General features: G+C 40.7%; 1 protein-coding gene across 4 annotated transcripts in view; it reads left to right on the top strand.

Moving 5' to 3' along the window:
• The first annotated feature begins 400 nt into the window (after positions 1-400).
• LOC128701838 (UDP-glucuronosyltransferase 2B1) overlaps positions 401-16558 on the top strand; it is an 83134-nt gene continuing 66976 nt past the window's right edge. Inside the window, exons 1-2 of one of the 4 annotated variants that reach the window (XM_053795761.2) lie at positions 401-541; positions 12626-13153. In XM_053795761.2, coding sequence (XP_053651736.1) covers positions 12885-13153 — 269 coding nt within the window. In that variant the 5' untranslated portion in view covers positions 401-541; positions 12626-12884. The remainder of the gene's footprint in view (positions 542-12625; positions 13154-16558) is intronic. The other 3 variants (XM_070099790.1, XM_053795762.2, XM_070099792.1) reach the window with 3 other exon arrangements.

Here is a 16558-nt window from a genome sequence, read left to right as displayed (position 1 = left end):
GGACCTAGTAGCGACCAATGAAGAGGCGGGGCCAGGAGCTATGTCTCGACCCCCTCAAGGGAGGTTCCTTGACGCTGGTGAGGGGCTGTTGATCTAGGGAATTGGATCTGTGCTCCAGTTCCCTGAATTGAGCCTGAATGCTTTCCATCCCCCCCCCCCCAACAGGCGTTGTATAATCCTACGGGTTTAGCACTCCCCGTGATTATAATAATAATGTCTCGACCCCTGAAACCGCAAATAGGTGAGTGTATACACATACACTCGCTCTCTCTAACGAGGTAATAGTGTAAGGATGAATATTATTAGAGAGAAATATAGTTGTGGTATATCAGTGTCAGAGGGGAAGTCTGTTCATCGCATCCCTGGAAGGTTAACGGTGTATCACTAGTTGGTTATTACGGAAGGTGATGTGTAGTGTTCGTGCCTAACGCGGTAGCAGTCAGTGGTGGGAAGCCAGCCTGTGTGTATACTCCATCTCTACTTACTTCTTCCCTCGTGTGAACGACACACAATCTTAGCTGTGTGTATACCCCATCCTTATGTGAGCAACATTATCATACCAGTGTCTACCCCATCCTTATGTGAGCAACATTATCATACCAGTGTGTACCCCATCCTTATGTGAGCAACATTATCATACCAGTGTGTACCCCATCCTTATGTGAGCAACATTATCATACCAGTGTGTACCCCATCCTTATGTGAGCAACATTATCATACCAGTGTGTACCACATCCTTATGTGAGCAACATTCATCATACCAGTGTATACCCCATTCTCACCTTATGTGAGCAACATTCATCAATCATTCAATCAATCAAGTTTATTCTCTATAAGGATTACAATGCGGGGTTTAGAGATTTTGGTTATTGTGTGGTTTATATGTAATAAAATACTAATTACAGAGGGGGCCACTAGGACACCTAGCATGGCTAGGCATTTCGGGCAAACTTAGATTAATTCTTAACCCTAAATTATTACAGATTATGGTATTAAGGCTAAGTGACTACATTATAGTTTGTGAGTTTAGCAATGTGAATGCTTTTGTTTTGGCACAATACATAGTTTCTATATTGGAGTATCACAGGCAAGCTTATGACTAGTTAGGAATCATTATTTTAAGATTAAGATTCGTATTTCTGTGCTTATAGTCAAATGGGCGAGTGAGTGTAAGTGTGAACCACCAGGTGGTTTTTATGTAGTTAGTTGACGGGGTGTATCAGGGAGATAAGATGTTTTCTAACGGTAGTTTTGAAGGTGATGAATGTGTCATCATACAGTGTATATCCCACCCTCACATCCTTATGTGAGCAACATTCATCATGTTGTTAGGTAAGACACATATGCAACAGTTAGACAACTTTATTCCGAAACGTTTCGCCTACACAGTAAGCTTCTTCAGTCGAATACAGAAAATAGGCAGGAACAGTAGAGATGTGAAGACGATGTAATCAGTCCATCACGACTACAAGGGTGATGGACTGATTACATCGTCTTCACATATCTACTGTTCCTGCCTATTTTCTGTATTCGACTGAAGAAGCCTACTGTGTAGGCGAAACGTTTCGGAATAAAGTTGTCTTAACTGTTGCATATGTGTCTTACCTAATAACCTGTCGGTATTGTATACCATTTTGATGTTCAACATTCATCATACCAGTGTATATCCCATCCTCACATGATCGACGTTCCATCGTAATGTATTCCATCTCCCTGTTTCTCCATTATGTCTCTCCAAACTACTTTTGCTTGCCATCGCTTAGATATGGTAGAACATCCGGGGTAATTAATACCTTAAGCGTCACAACAACAGTAAATTAAACAGTTTATTTCGTATATATTAATATGTCTGATTTATTATTAAATTATAGTATTGGGAAGTCAGGGAGAAGGTGTGTACGAGTTAGTGAGAACTTTTAGATGACTTATGCAGTGATTAATGGACGAAGGTCATTGAGGCAGCGAATCAGCTGTATAATATCATCTGGTTGTATATGCCCAGTATAATAATGTGCGGTGTATATAGTGTCCATTGTGATCTTGTTATGGAAATATAAACACATATGCAGTATAATGTGATCCTTTATTGACTACGTTTCGCCCACACAGTGGGCTTCTTCAAGTCACAAACAGATCTACCTGAGGTGGAAGGGACGCGAGTATTTATAGTTAGGTTCAGAATGCTGAGGTCAGGTGGAGAATGCTGCATCTGATGATGTACCGAGTGGGGTTATAGAGTAAAATCTTGGGTAGCTTGTAAATGAGATTGGATAAGTTTGTGAGCAGACCTTCTACAGTGTTCTTATGTGGGATATCGATGAAGAAGTTTCTTGGCAAGTGGTTCAGCTATGTTATAGAAGCCACTATTCTGGTTGAAGTTGTCGGATATAGAAATAAGTGATGATTCCAGGATTCTTCGGTATTGAGTGTTGTCTTCTGTGGCGATCACATTATACTGCATATGTGTTTATATTTCCATTGTGTCGGTATTTTATACCATATATATCCATCGTGATCTTGTTATAGTGGAGATAACATTACTGGATAAATGTCTCCATGTCACAGATAACTCGCACGTAGTTTACCTGGAGAGGGTTTCGGGGGTCAAAGCCCCCGCGGCCCGGTCTGAGACCAGGCCTCATGGTGAATCAGGGTCTGATCAACCAGGCTGTTACTGCTGGGCGCATGCAAGCTGACGTACGAACCACAGCCCGGATGGTCAGGTACTGACTTCAGGTGCTTGTCCAGTGCCTTCTTGAAGACAGCCAGGGGTCTATTGGTAATCCCCCCCTCATGTATGCTGGGAGGCATTTGAACAGTCTTGAGCCCCGGACACTTATTGTGTTATCTCTCAGTGTACTCGTGGCACCCCTGTTTTTCATCGGGGGAATGCTGCATCTCCTGCCGAGTCTTTTGCTTTCATAGGTTGTGATTTTCGTGTGCAGGTTTGGTACCAATCCCTCCAGGACCTTCCAAGTGTATATTATCATGTATCTCTCGTCTGAGTTCCAGGGAATACAGATCAAGGGCCTTCAACCGTTCCTAGTAGTTTAGGTGCCTTATCGTACTTATGTGTGCCGTGAAAGTTCTTTGTACACTCTCCAGGTCTGCAATGTCGCCAGCCTTGAAGGGGGCCGTTAGTGTACAGCAGTATTCCAGCACAAGTGATTTGAAGAGAATCATCCTGGGCTTGGCATCCCTAGTTTTGAAGGTTCTCATTATCCATCCTATCACTTTCCTAGTGGATAAGGTAGATACATTGTTGTGGTCATTGAAGGCGAGATCCTCTGACATCACTCCTAGAAAGAAACTTATGGCGACGTTTCGGTCTGACTTCAACCATTTACTGTTTATTTTAAATAGTTAATGATCCAGGTCGGACCGAAACGTCGTCATAAGTTTCTGGTATGTGTGAGTTATTTGTGTATTGTTCCAGTCGCGGTATTGTGCCGTTTCCTTCTTTAATATCTTCATTTCCGTGATCAGGTCGAGAAAGAGCATTATATAACTACTGACTGTACTGGATGATAATCACTACCAATATTAATGACGATAACTTTATAAATATTTACATGTTAGTAATAAGTTGTACAAGTCATTGTGATTGTGGCAACATTGAACGAGTTTTGTTGGTTATTGTGTTCGAGCTGGTATTGTGATCCATGTTATGTGACTTATTGCCATAATCCTTTATGTAATTCAGTTGTTGGTCAGATTGACCTTAACCAAATATAATTAACGTTAAAGAAAATCAACCTAACGTAAACCTTTCCTTTTTAATGCCGGGAATATCTCATGGTTTAGATCGTTCAGAAATACACACACATAAACCTGTTATGGATGATCCTGGTCACAAAAAAACTATCCGCAATATTTGGAGTATTATTTGTTCGATGTATGTTTGTGTTGTAACACTTTGGGATCTATATTGAATGAACTTTTGATCTCTTGGCTCCATAATGTTTGAAACTTCACAGCTGTGGCCCGGCTGCCTGCACCAAGAACTGGCTGTCTGTACCAAGAACCGGCTGCCTGCACCAGGAACCGGCTGTTTTTTCCTACTAAAGTCTTCGTGTGTAATATCATCAGGTATTCAACTTGTGCAACATATATTTCACTTTCTTCTGCAGTTTGTCTTAGTCGTCAGTGTAGTGTCTTAGTTGCCATTGTAGTGTCTTACTCTGTGGATTGTATCACTCGTTAATGACTACTCTCACTTTTATGTGGATAGTATCGCCCTTCTTGTGACCTGACTTTTCTATAAGTAGTTTTGCTTTTCCATGGGCTGTTTCACCCATCTCTTGGATTGTTTCCTTCTCTAGGTAGGTATATTCCTTGATGCTGGTGAGAGGCTCTTCATCCTAGGCATTAAATCTAATCTCACGTGGATTGAATCCAAATGCCTCCCATTTACACAGGTGATCTGACGCCAACGGGTTTGGTGCTTCCCCATTCATGTAATTATAATAAGCTCCTTTCTTCGCCTTCTTCGTCTTTGCCAAGCTTGTAGACGTCGTCGTGAGCTTCTATGTGCGGGTAATTTGTATATTGTTCCAGTCATGGTATTGTGCCTTTTTTTTTTGTATCGGTGATACAGCGCCTGTGTAACTGGAGGTAATAGGGTTCGATCTAAGGAGAGTGAGTAAAGCTTCATATTTTGGATCAAGAGCCCCTCACCGACATCAAGGGCCTCGTCTATAAGTCTGTTCGACAAATTCTTTCGTATATCTAATTTCTGTTTAAATCATTCCAATTTGAATCCATTATTACTTGTTAGGCTGGACTGAAGCAGCCAGGTGGAACGCCGGTACATTCAGCAGCCCGTGGTACAGCTGACAGCTGCATGTAACTTACCTTAATTTCATGTGTTGTATGATAAGTTTGGTTTCTCCCGACATGCCTCTGTGAGCGTCTCCTCCTATTACGCATGTCGCCAGGAATTCTTTGACACACTCATATAATTTATTTTCTCTCAATCTCCATCTGTATCAGTTATGGGAATCTGTTCTCTTGCGACTCTCACTCTGACATCTTGTAGAGGTTCCCAGCAGTTCTTCACCAGCGCTATCAGGTTCTGCTTACACGCAAACGTGTTGTAACGGAATGTCCTACTTACCATTTCCACCAGTATTTGCTGACGTCTCTATAAACTACTAGTCAGTATCAAGGTTAATACCGCAATTATCTTAACAACTAATTTAAAACTGCAATTATGAGTTTCTCTTATGCATTTACCATCCACACCTGTAGTTCGTCAACGTTAGCACCCTCACCCTCCCTCCCTCCCTCCCTCCCTCCCTCCCTTACCTTCTTTCCTTCCTTTCCGTCTAGCACTTAGTGACCTACATAGGTTTAGCACTTTTTTGTGAACATAATCATTTTGCCATGTACCTGACACGTAACTTTTTCACTTCCTCACAATAATGCCTGTTAGTACTATGGCAAGTAATAGGGTCGCTTTCTTTACTTGAAATGTTATCAATTTTGCTTACAATATTTCCCTTCCAGCCATAGGGAAGCACATATGAACGCTTTTCTTCTTTTATTTACTTCTTTTCGTTTATATAAACACCTCGTTGCTCAAAAATGCCCAGAGATTTTTTTGCTATCATATTGAAGATAAAGTACCTAAACTGGGGAAAGTAGCCCTCGGGTAGTGCACAAATTTGGGGAATATAGTTTTCTCCCCACAAAATTGGTTAGAAGAAAAAAAGAGATAGAAGGAGCCATTGTTTTTACAAACAACACGTTACCTAACACAGACGCATTAAAAATAAGGCTATAGTATCATGATGTTCTCTCACGCTCACGAAAGTCTTATGTACCGAGAAGTTTGTATTTGAGTACATGCGTCGAGTGTACTTTAAGCCTTATTTTAGGGATTATTCTTAAACTGTTGTTAAATAGATGCGCAGCCTTAATAACCCTGGTATAATTGTTAGATTTCAGCTAAGCCTAATAAACCAACCAATCTTTCACGGTTACTGTGTATTTCACATATTTAATATATCTAATATTGCCGTAGGTAATTGGTAGTTATGATATTAGTAAACGACTGAAAATAGGTGACGTTCAGGAAAAATATCTTCCCTGATAACCCAGGAAGACACCGAAACTTGTTGGCACAAATGCCATACGTAAAGCCTTGCCCAGAAATCACTGGTGGTGATTAAGTGGTTAGTGTCTAGTGGTAAGGTAAGGGGCCCCTTTTTGTGAGGGGTGCAGTTCTTCCCACAGGGTGCTTACTTAAGAACCCATCATCTCTCGGGGTAAATGATGAGGATATTTACCCTTTCGTCTAAATTTGCTGACACGGAATTATGAATACGGATTATGGAATGTGAAAATTGACTGTAGAGTTTTACTCGCTTCGTGATTATGATTTTTTTGTAACATAAGTGAGGTAGTCATGACTGTATCAAGTTCATAATGACAGTGTAACTTTTACAGTGTTCGACACAGTGCCGTACATATTTTCTTTCCATCCTGGACATTAAGAAGTCGCAAATGTTAAATGTAGTAAGAAAATGAACAAGATTTCCAGGTACTCTGTGTTTGTGAATCTCTAAGTTAGTGTGGGTGATCCTGCACAGTACACTACTAGTCAAGATTTACAGCTTGCTACACACTTAACTGTCACCACTATTAAAAACCATATATATTTTAAGTGAGAGTTTGTTGGTCTCAATGTTCCAATAAAGGTAGGGAAGCTCAGGGTGAAGATGAAGCCTTTATTATGGAAGATTTATTGTGATCTCGTTAATAGTTTACCTGGATCAAAAGCAAAGTACCTGTAGACACTCCATAATGTAGCAAAGTACCTGTAGACACTCCATAATGTAGCAAAGTACCTGTAGACACTCCATAATGTAGCAAAGTACCTGTAGACACTCCATAATGTAGCAAAGTACCTGTAGACACTCCATAATGTAGCAAAGTACCTGTAGACACTCCATAATGTAGCAAAGTACCTGTAGACACTCCATAATGTAGCAAAGTACCTGTAGACACTCCATAATGTAGCAAAGTACCTGTAGACACTCCATAATGTAGCAAAGTACCTGTAGACACTCCATAATGTAGCAAAGTACCTGTAGACACTCCATAATGTAGCAAAGTACCTGTAGACACTCCATAATGTAGCAAAGTACCTGTAGACACTCCATAATGTAGCAAAGTACCTGTAGACACCATAATGTAGCAAAGTACCTGTACACACTCCATAATGTAGCAAAGTACCTGTAGACACTCCATAATGTAGCAAAGTACCTGTACACACTCCATAATGTAGCAAAGTACCTGTAGACACTCCATAATGTAGCAAAGTACCTGTAGACACTCCATAATGTAGCAAAGTACCTGTAGACACTCCATAATGTAGCAAAGTACCTGTAGACACTCCATAATGTAGCAAAGTACCTGTAGACACCATAATGTAGCAAAGTACCTGTACACACTCCATAATGTAGCAAAGTACCTGTAGACACTCCATAATGTAGCAAAGTACCTGTACACACTCCATAATGTAGCAAAGTACCTGTAGACACTCCATAATGTAGCAAAGTACCTGTAGAAACTCCATAATGTAGCAAAGTACCTGTAGACACTCCATAATGTAGCAAAGTACCTGTAGACACTCCATAATGTAGCAAAGTACCTGTAGACACTCCATAATGTTTACCTGGAGTTTACCTGGAGAGAGTTTCGGGGGTCAACGCCCCCGCGGCCCGGTCTGTGACCAGGCCTCCTGGTGGATCAGCGCCTGATCAACCAGGCTGCTGCTGCTGGCTGCACGCAAACCAACGTACGAGCCACAGCCCGGCTGATCAGGAACTGACTTTAGGTGCTTGTCCAGTGCCAGCTTGAAGACTGCCGCCAGGGGTCTGTTGGTAATCCCCCTTATGTATGCTGGGAGGCAATTGAACAGTCTCGGGCCCCTGACACTTATTGTATGGTCTCTTAACGTGCTAGTGACACCCCTGCTTTTCATTGGGGGGATGGTGCATCGTCTGCCAAGTCTTTTGCTTTCGTAGTGGGTGATTTTCGTGTGCAAGTTCGGTACTAGTCCCTCTAGGATTTTCCAGGTGTATATAATCATGTATCTCTCCCTCCTGCGTTCCAGGGAATACAGGTTTAGGAACCTCAAGCGCTCCCAGTAATTGAGGTGTTTTATCTCCGTTATGCGCGCCGTGAAGGTTCTCTGTACATTTTCTAGGTCAGCAATTTCACCTGCCTTGAAAGGTGCTGTTAGAGTGCAGCAATATTCCAGCCTAGATAGAACAAGTGACCTGAAGAGTGTCATCATGGGCTTGGCCTCCCTAGTTTTGAAGGTTCTCATTATCCATCCTGTCATTTTTCTAGCAGATGCGATTGATACAATGTTATGGTCCTTGAAGGTGAGATCCTCCGACATAATCACTCCCAGGTCTTTGACGTTGGTGTTTCGCTCTATTTTGTGGCCAGAATTTGTTTTGTACTCTGATGAAGATTTAATTTCCTCATGTTTACCATATCTGAGTAATTGAAATTTCTCAGTACCTGTAGAAACTCCATAATGTAGCAAAGTACCTGTAGACACTCCATAATGTAGCAAAGTACCTGTAGACACTCCATAATGTAGCAAGGTACCTGTAGACACTCCATAATGTAGCAAAGTACCTGTAGACGCTCCATAATGTAGCAAAGTACCTGTAGAAACTCCATAATGTAGAAAAGTACCTGTAGACACTCCATAATGTAGCAAAGTACCTGTAGACACTCCATAATGTAGAAAAGTACCTGTACACACTCCATAATGTAGCAAAGTACCTGTAGACACTCCATAATGTAGCAAAGTACCTGTAGACACTCCATAATGTAGCAAAGTACCTGTACACACTCCATAATGTAGCAAAGTACCTGTAGACACTCCATAATGTAGCAAAGTACCTGTAGACACTCCATAATGTAGCAAAGTACCTGTAGACACTCCATAATGTAGCAATACACTTTCTTCTGTCTTACAAAAAAGTGAAGGAGCTTCTGAAGACACTTGTTTAAAATATATTAATTCGGTATATTCCACTAAGAAGCGCTTGTGATCCAAAGAATTGGTTACCCTCCTCTTCCTAGAATCAAACCTGACTGCTTAATTAATTCCCAGACACTGTATGACCAGTACTGGTTTAGCGCTTTCTATGACTAATATTAACAAACATAGGGTTTTCTTTTATCAAACAGAAATGACGTAGCGCAGATGTTCCTAATATATAAATTGTGGTACTCCTAATACTACACATGTAGCAAAAGTACTTCTGAGCACTTCATGTTGGGGAGACATGGAAGGTATAACACAGCACCCATATCCAACGCATAAAAAAAAATCCAAAACGGTGGGGATCCTCTCCAAGATACGATACTACGTGCCGCAAAATGCCCTTCTCACACTATTCAAATTCAAATTCAAAGTTTATTCTCTATAAGGATTACAATGTTGAATTTACAGAATTTGGTTATTGTGTGGTTTACATGTAGTTAAATAATGATTACAGAGTGTACCACTAGAACACCTAGCATGGCTAGGCATTTCGGGCAGACTTAGTTTAATTCTTTATTTTAAAATATTACAAATTATGAGATAAGTTGGTATTATGGCTAAGTGACTAAATACTAGTTTGTGAGTTTAGCAATGTGAATGCTTTTGTTTTGGCACAGTACATAGTTTCAGTATTGGAGTATCATAGGATTCATTATTTTAAGATTGAGTTTAATATTTCTTTTTATGGTCAAATGGGTGAGTGAGTGTAAGTGTGAACCACCAGGTGGTATTCGTGTAGTTAGTTGATGGGGTGTATCAGGGAGATAAGATGTTTTCTAATGATAGTTTTGAAGGTGATGAATGTGTCTGCAGTTCTAGAGTTCTCAGGTAGGGTGTTCCAGATTTTAGGGCCTTTGACATACATTGAATTTTTGTAAAGGTTTAGTCGGACACGGGGAATGTCGTAGAGATGTTTGTGTCTGGTGTTATGCCTGTGGGTTCTGTCACAACTATCAAGAAAGCGTTTTAGGTCAAGGTTGATATTGGAGTTTAAGGTCCTGTAGATGTAGATTGCACAGTAGTAAGTGTGGATGTACTGAACAGGGAGTAAGTTTAGATCTATGAAGAGTGGGGGGGGGGTGTTGCCAGGGATGGGATTTAGTGATTATTCTTACTGCGGCTTTTTGTTGGGTTATTATTGGCTTTAGGTGTGTTGCTGCAGTTGATCCCCAAGCACAAATAGCATAGGTGAGGTATGGATAAATAAGTGAGTGGTATAGTGTGAGAAGGGCAATTTGCGGCACGTAGTATCGTATCTTGGAGAGGATCCCAACCGTTTTGGATACTTTTTTGGTTATGTGTTGGATATGGGTGCTGAAATTCAGGTTGTTGTCAAGGTATAGGCCTAGGAATTTGCCCTCATTATGTCTGGTAATTAGAGTGTTGTCGATCTTAATGTTATTTTGTGCATCTCCTGCCCTGCTACCAAACATAATATAGTAGGTTTTGTCAGTGTTAAGCATAAGTTTATTGGCTGTCATCCAAGTCGATATTTTGATCAGCTCCTCGTTAACAATGGTGTTGAGGGTGGCAAGATTAGGGTGAGAGATGACATAAGTCACTTATATATCACTTATATATCCATACCTCACCTATGCTATATGTGCTTGGGGTTCAGCTGCATCAACACACCTAAAGCCAATAGTAACCCAACAAAAAGCCGCAGTAAGAATAATCACTAAATCCCATCCCTGGCAACACCCCCCCCCCCCCACTCTTCATAGATCTAAACTTACTCCCTGTTCAGAACATCCACACTTAATACTGTGCAATCTATATCTACATGACCTTAAATTCCAATATTAACCTTGACCTAAAACGCTTTCTTGATAGTTGTGACAGAACCCACAGGCATAACACCAGACAAAAACATCTCTATGACATTCCCCGTGTTCGACTAAACCTTTACAAAAATTCAATGTATTTCAAAGGACCTAAAATCTGGAACACCCTACCTGAAAACTCGAACTGCAGACACATCCATCACTTTCAAAACTACAGTTAGAAAACATCTTATCTCCCTGATACACCCCGACAACTAACTACATGATAACCACCTGGTGGTTCACAATTACTCACTCACCCACTGATTATAAACCCAGAAATACTAATCTTAATCTTAAAATAATCAATCCTAACTAGTCATAAGTTTCCCTATGATACTCCAATATAGAGACTTTGTATCGTACCAAAACAAAAGCATTCATATTGCTAAACTCACAAATTATGATGTAGTCAATTAGCCTTAATACCATAATCTGTAAGGATTTAATGTTAAGAATTAATCTAAGTCTGCTCGAAATGCCTAGCCATGCTAGGTGTCCTAGTGGCCCCCTCTGTAATTAGTATTTTATGACATGTAAACCACACAATGCCCAAAACCTGTAAACCCCACATTGTAACCATTATAGAGAATAAAATTGAATTGAATTGAATTGTTATTTTACAAGAGACATTCTAGCCACTGGCATATTATGACACAAACAAATCTGTCTCCTCGCCCGAGTACACTGGGGAAATATTTATTTTTGTTACATTATATTTCATGAAGCGTTAAACCAGTGTGGGTTATTGAACGCAAGTTAACCCAGCATGCGTGTATAACTACATTGAACAACATATTTAGAATGTAAATAAAAGTGCGCGACCTATGGCATTTTATTTATTCTTAAATAAAATGTTATAACTCGTACATTGTATATTATATACTGTCAGTATATTCTCCCATTATATTATCAAGATATTCAGGGCCGGCGCCAGAAATTCTGTAAGTGGGTTATTATCTGGTTGGAAGGGGGTTAAGAAACTCGTTTTAAAGTAGTTTTATTGTTACTATTATTTATGTTTATGGGGGGGGGCTGGGGGAATTTTGGTGTCTGACGCCCCCCCCCCCACCACTGAAGATATTTAGGAGAGAAAAACTAGTTATAGCAGCATACTGAGACCGTCTGCAGAGGAGTTAAGAGGCAGGCGAGTTCCCTCGTCTTCTAATAACATGTTCATTTTTCCACTATAATCTACCTTGTCCATAATTACTATCGAATTTACTTTGTTTCGTAAGGTGAAGTCCAGGATCTTTCCTTAATTCATGGTATAACTTAACAAATCTTCGAGGACAATTGTGTTGTAGAAATCTGAGCAAAGCTCACACTTCTACAACACTGTTACCTGCTCGTGTATTCTCTTAAGTCACTTAAGAGGAGAAGAATACGTGCGTATAGCTGTTTTTCTTCGTTGCGTCAGCGCCTTACCCACGTAAGGCGCTGACGCAACGAAGCAGCGCCTTACCCACTACCTTACCCACTAACGAAGCAGCGCCTTACCCACTAACGAAGCAGGCGCCTTACCCGCTACCGTGGGTAAGGCGCCTGCTTGATGCAGTTTCGTGCCTACATGGCTGTTTCGTGCAGCTGCGTGTATGGGTGATTGTATAAACTAACCCCCTCCATTCCCCCCCCCCCACACCGCCTAATCCATTAAACAATCTCATCCAGTGATTCTTTAGACTTAGAGAGCGGGAATTAAAACTAATTTTCTTTTGATGAACAGGAGCGAAAGTTCAGTTAATACTAAAAACATATATGAAAAGAAAATGTATGATAAATGGACATGACCACAAAGATAATCTGAACAGGTGCAGTTAATTATTAAAACTGAATGAACTGAGGCTCTAGTGTACCAAAAAACGTGAAATTAACGGAGAGCCTTAACGAGGAAGCCAGAAAGGGAATAAAAAGAGGGAAAGAGAAAGGGAACAAGAGGAAGTTACTAGTATCCTTATGAATATCAACAAATTGGAGCTTGTAACATGAACCAGTCTGTTGTTAGTCTTGTGGTGTTGGTGGTGGTAACAGGTGCAGTGAAACACTACGAAGCAGGTGGCACCACAGGGGCCAAGGTCCTCATCTTACACCCTATATATGCCGGGAGCCACGAACTCACCTTGCGAAGATTCGGAGAGGAGTTGGTTCAGCGGGGTCACCAGGTCACACAAGTTAGATGGTTGTCTAGCAAGACTCAAGAAATCAACTCCACAGTAGAGGTCATCACACTCAGGGCTGACAACCATGACCTTAGGTAAGTACTTTTTATTTGCACAATATTCTTAAGTTTTATCCTGGTACGTTGCCTTCTTTTGGTATTGTTCATTTTCCCTTGCAATACTTTTATTTTTGTTCTTGTAAGGTTATATTTTATTGGATGTATTGAACTATTTACAATTAACCCACAATTTAAAGAAACTTATTAATACTTGATGATCCACGACGGACTGGAATGTCAACTAAAATTTTCTCACCAAACTGTGAATTATTATTGAAGTGTTTCATCCTCGGTGTTGTAACTTGTTCTATTAAGCTACTATTTTGTACACTAAATTGCAGCTTCTAACTGTAATTTGAACATAGCATCACACTGTTGTCAGGAAACACTTACTACACATTAACGTTACCTGGAGTATACCTGGAGAGGGTTTCGGGGTCAACGCCCCCGCGGTCCGGTCTGTGACCAGGACTCATGGTGGATCAGGGCCTGATCAACCAGGCTGTTACTGTTGGCCGCAAATGGCCGCACGCAACCCGACGTTGTTTCATATTGTAATATAAATATTTCATTAAAAGAACTGCATTATATTAAAGGACGGAACTTCATGATGTAAACGAGAGAGACAGATAACACAGCATGTGAGAGTATATAATGATTAACAATGTAACACACATAAGTGCAACATGAAAGACGAGTTTTGTGTTCTCGCGTGACAGGTAGATTACGAATTCCACCTGAACTACTGTAAATTAGGGTGGTTAGTGAATTAGAAAGTTTGGCGTATGGGCTCGTGCTGGAGGGAGGTGAGGCTGGAATAATGATGGGGAGGGGGGGTTGATGAGCGTGGGTGTGGATGAATGGAGTTAAACGCAGAAATACAGACCGAGATAAATGGTAGATGATCGTTAGCTATTGATGTTTACTGCTGGTTTGTTTTAGTTACAAGGGTTATCGCCTGTACATTGATACATTAGTTCCCCTGAATACTAACATCGATGGTACTATAATTTCTGACATGGATTATAATCATTTATGTACACTAAGGTGGTATACACTCCTCGGAGGCCATCCCACACGGCTTCAAAAACAAGAATTCACACCCCCTCCCCCCTCATGTAAACTCGTAGCTCGATTGCTAGCTCATTCACCTCACACACTGAGGTCCGTGGTTCGACCCCCGGTATGGGTAGAAACATTGGGACGTGTTACCTTAAGACACCTGCTGCCCCTTTTCATTTAGCAGTAAAATAGGTACTTGGTTGTTAGTGGACTGGTGTGGGTCGTATCCTGGGACAAAATTGATCTAATTTGCCCGAAATGCTCTGCATAACAAGGTGCTCTCTGTATAGTAATATGGCATTGATGTCACCTAGGCCTGTACACTTTGTAGATGTAGAAATAAATATTATTATTCTTTCTCGATGACAAATTGACCAAAGCTTTCTAAATCTCACGTTGAATGACAATGTTCCTTCTCCCTTCACACATCGATAACAAAGTTTCCCAATTTCCCTGAGCAGCCATAATATTATGTTTCATCTTCCTCAGCTTCAGCTATGGATGGCAGCGATGGCATGACTCTCCGTGCTCCCTGCTCTTACGTTAGTTTAATATCTTTATAAAGCACCCCATACCCATCCTGTGGGCGGCAGTCAAAAAGGTTAGAGGTACATAATGGGTCCAGGGACTGGACTGCAAAGTTTTGATAACTGAACAAGTTATGAAGGTAATGAACCATTCACTACCTTTGTAACTTGCCAAATAACTTTCATAATGAACTTTGTGAAGTGCTCTTTTGTATCGTTGTTGCTGTTATCATTTTAGTGGAGCAAAAGTACACAAGTGCAACTAGCGTGACAGCTTAATGTGGCAACGTTTAGCTCTCCAGGCGCTTTGTCAAGCCGTTACCTAAGATATTGTCGGTAATTCTGTCTTTAATCATTTTAGTTACTTTTATCTTCACAGATATATTTCTTCCGCTGTTGTTTTTTGACAGTTTAATATGTTTATTATGCACCCCATACCCATCCTGTGGGCGGTAGTCAAAAGATTACAGAGGTACATAATTGGTCCAGGGACTGGACTCCAAAGTTTTGATAGCTGAGCAAGTTACAGAGGTAATGAACTCACAATTTACAAAGGTAATGAACTCCAGGTAGGTCAGGTCACAATCATGACAAATTACAAAAAAAAAAAAGTCAAAGTGACTTATTTCCATTGGGGTCCTTTTACCTTATTATTATAATATAAAGGTTATAATATTTTCTTATTATTCTATAATGAAGATAACATCTTATTATTATACTACAAAGACTATCTACTACACGAGGGTCATTAAGACTATCTACAATACGAGGGTCATTACTTGGAATAAGGTAAAATTTACACTTATGTTAGCTAAAAAACAGAAAATCATTCCCCTCCCTTTCTGTAGCTACATTCATCAGACACCTTTTGGCACTCTTCTTGAACTGGTTCATGCTATGATAAAATTCTAGATTAGGAAATCCAACTTGGGTTGAAAAATCTGCTGATGCTGCATTCACTGATACAGTCATCAAAATTACTCTCACTGTGGCAATAGTGAAACATTAAATTAACCCCACAAACATTAATACTTGTTCCATTTGTCATAAAGTCCACTCTACACGGACGAACCCAATCAATTTCATGCCGGTAACGAGAAAATTCCATCCAAATACTTACTCTTCTTACTAAAAGAGCACATGTAATAACTTCCGACTTTACAGTGATACTGGCTAATAACATGTGTACTCACCTAATTGTGGTTGCAGGGGTCGAGACTCAGCTCCTGGCCCCGCCAGGAGCTTTAAGATGAGGTATGACATACCTCATCTTAAAGCTATGTATGATTCCTGCCTCCACTACATCACTTGCTAGACTATTCCACTTCCTGACAACTCTATGACTGAAGAAATACTTCCTAACATCCATTTGACTCGTCTGAGTCTTCAGCTTCCAATTGTGACCCCTTGTTTCTGTGTCCCCTCTCTGGAACATCCTGTCTCTGTCCACCTTATCTATTCCACGCAGTATTTTGTATGTTGTTATCATGTCTCCCCTGACCCTCCTGTCCTCCATTGTCGTCAAGCCGATTTCCCTCAACCTTTCTTCGTAGGACATTCCTTGTGTGTGTGTGTGTGTATGTGTGTGCTTATGTGTTTTCTTTTATGTGTGTTTGTGTACTCATATATGTGTGAGTGCTTGTGCTCGTACGTGTATGTATACTCATGTGTGTGTGTGTGTGTGTGTGTGTGTTTGTGTGTGTGTGAATATACTCGCCTAATTGTAGTTGGAGAGGTCGAGACTCCGCTCCTGGCCCCGCCTCTTCACTGATCGCTCTGTGTGTGTGTGTGTGTGTGTGTACTCACCTATTTGTACTCACCTATTTGTGGTTGCAGGGGTCGATTCACAGCT

The sequence above is a fragment of the Cherax quadricarinatus genome, chromosome 69 (assembly GCF_038502225.1).
Source record: "Cherax quadricarinatus isolate ZL_2023a chromosome 69, ASM3850222v1, whole genome shotgun sequence".
NCBI classification, from domain to species: Eukaryota; Metazoa; Arthropoda; class Malacostraca; order Decapoda; family Parastacidae; genus Cherax; species Cherax quadricarinatus.
The sequence above is the reverse complement of the archived record's forward strand: the minus strand, read 5'-3'. Positions and strand labels throughout refer to the sequence as shown.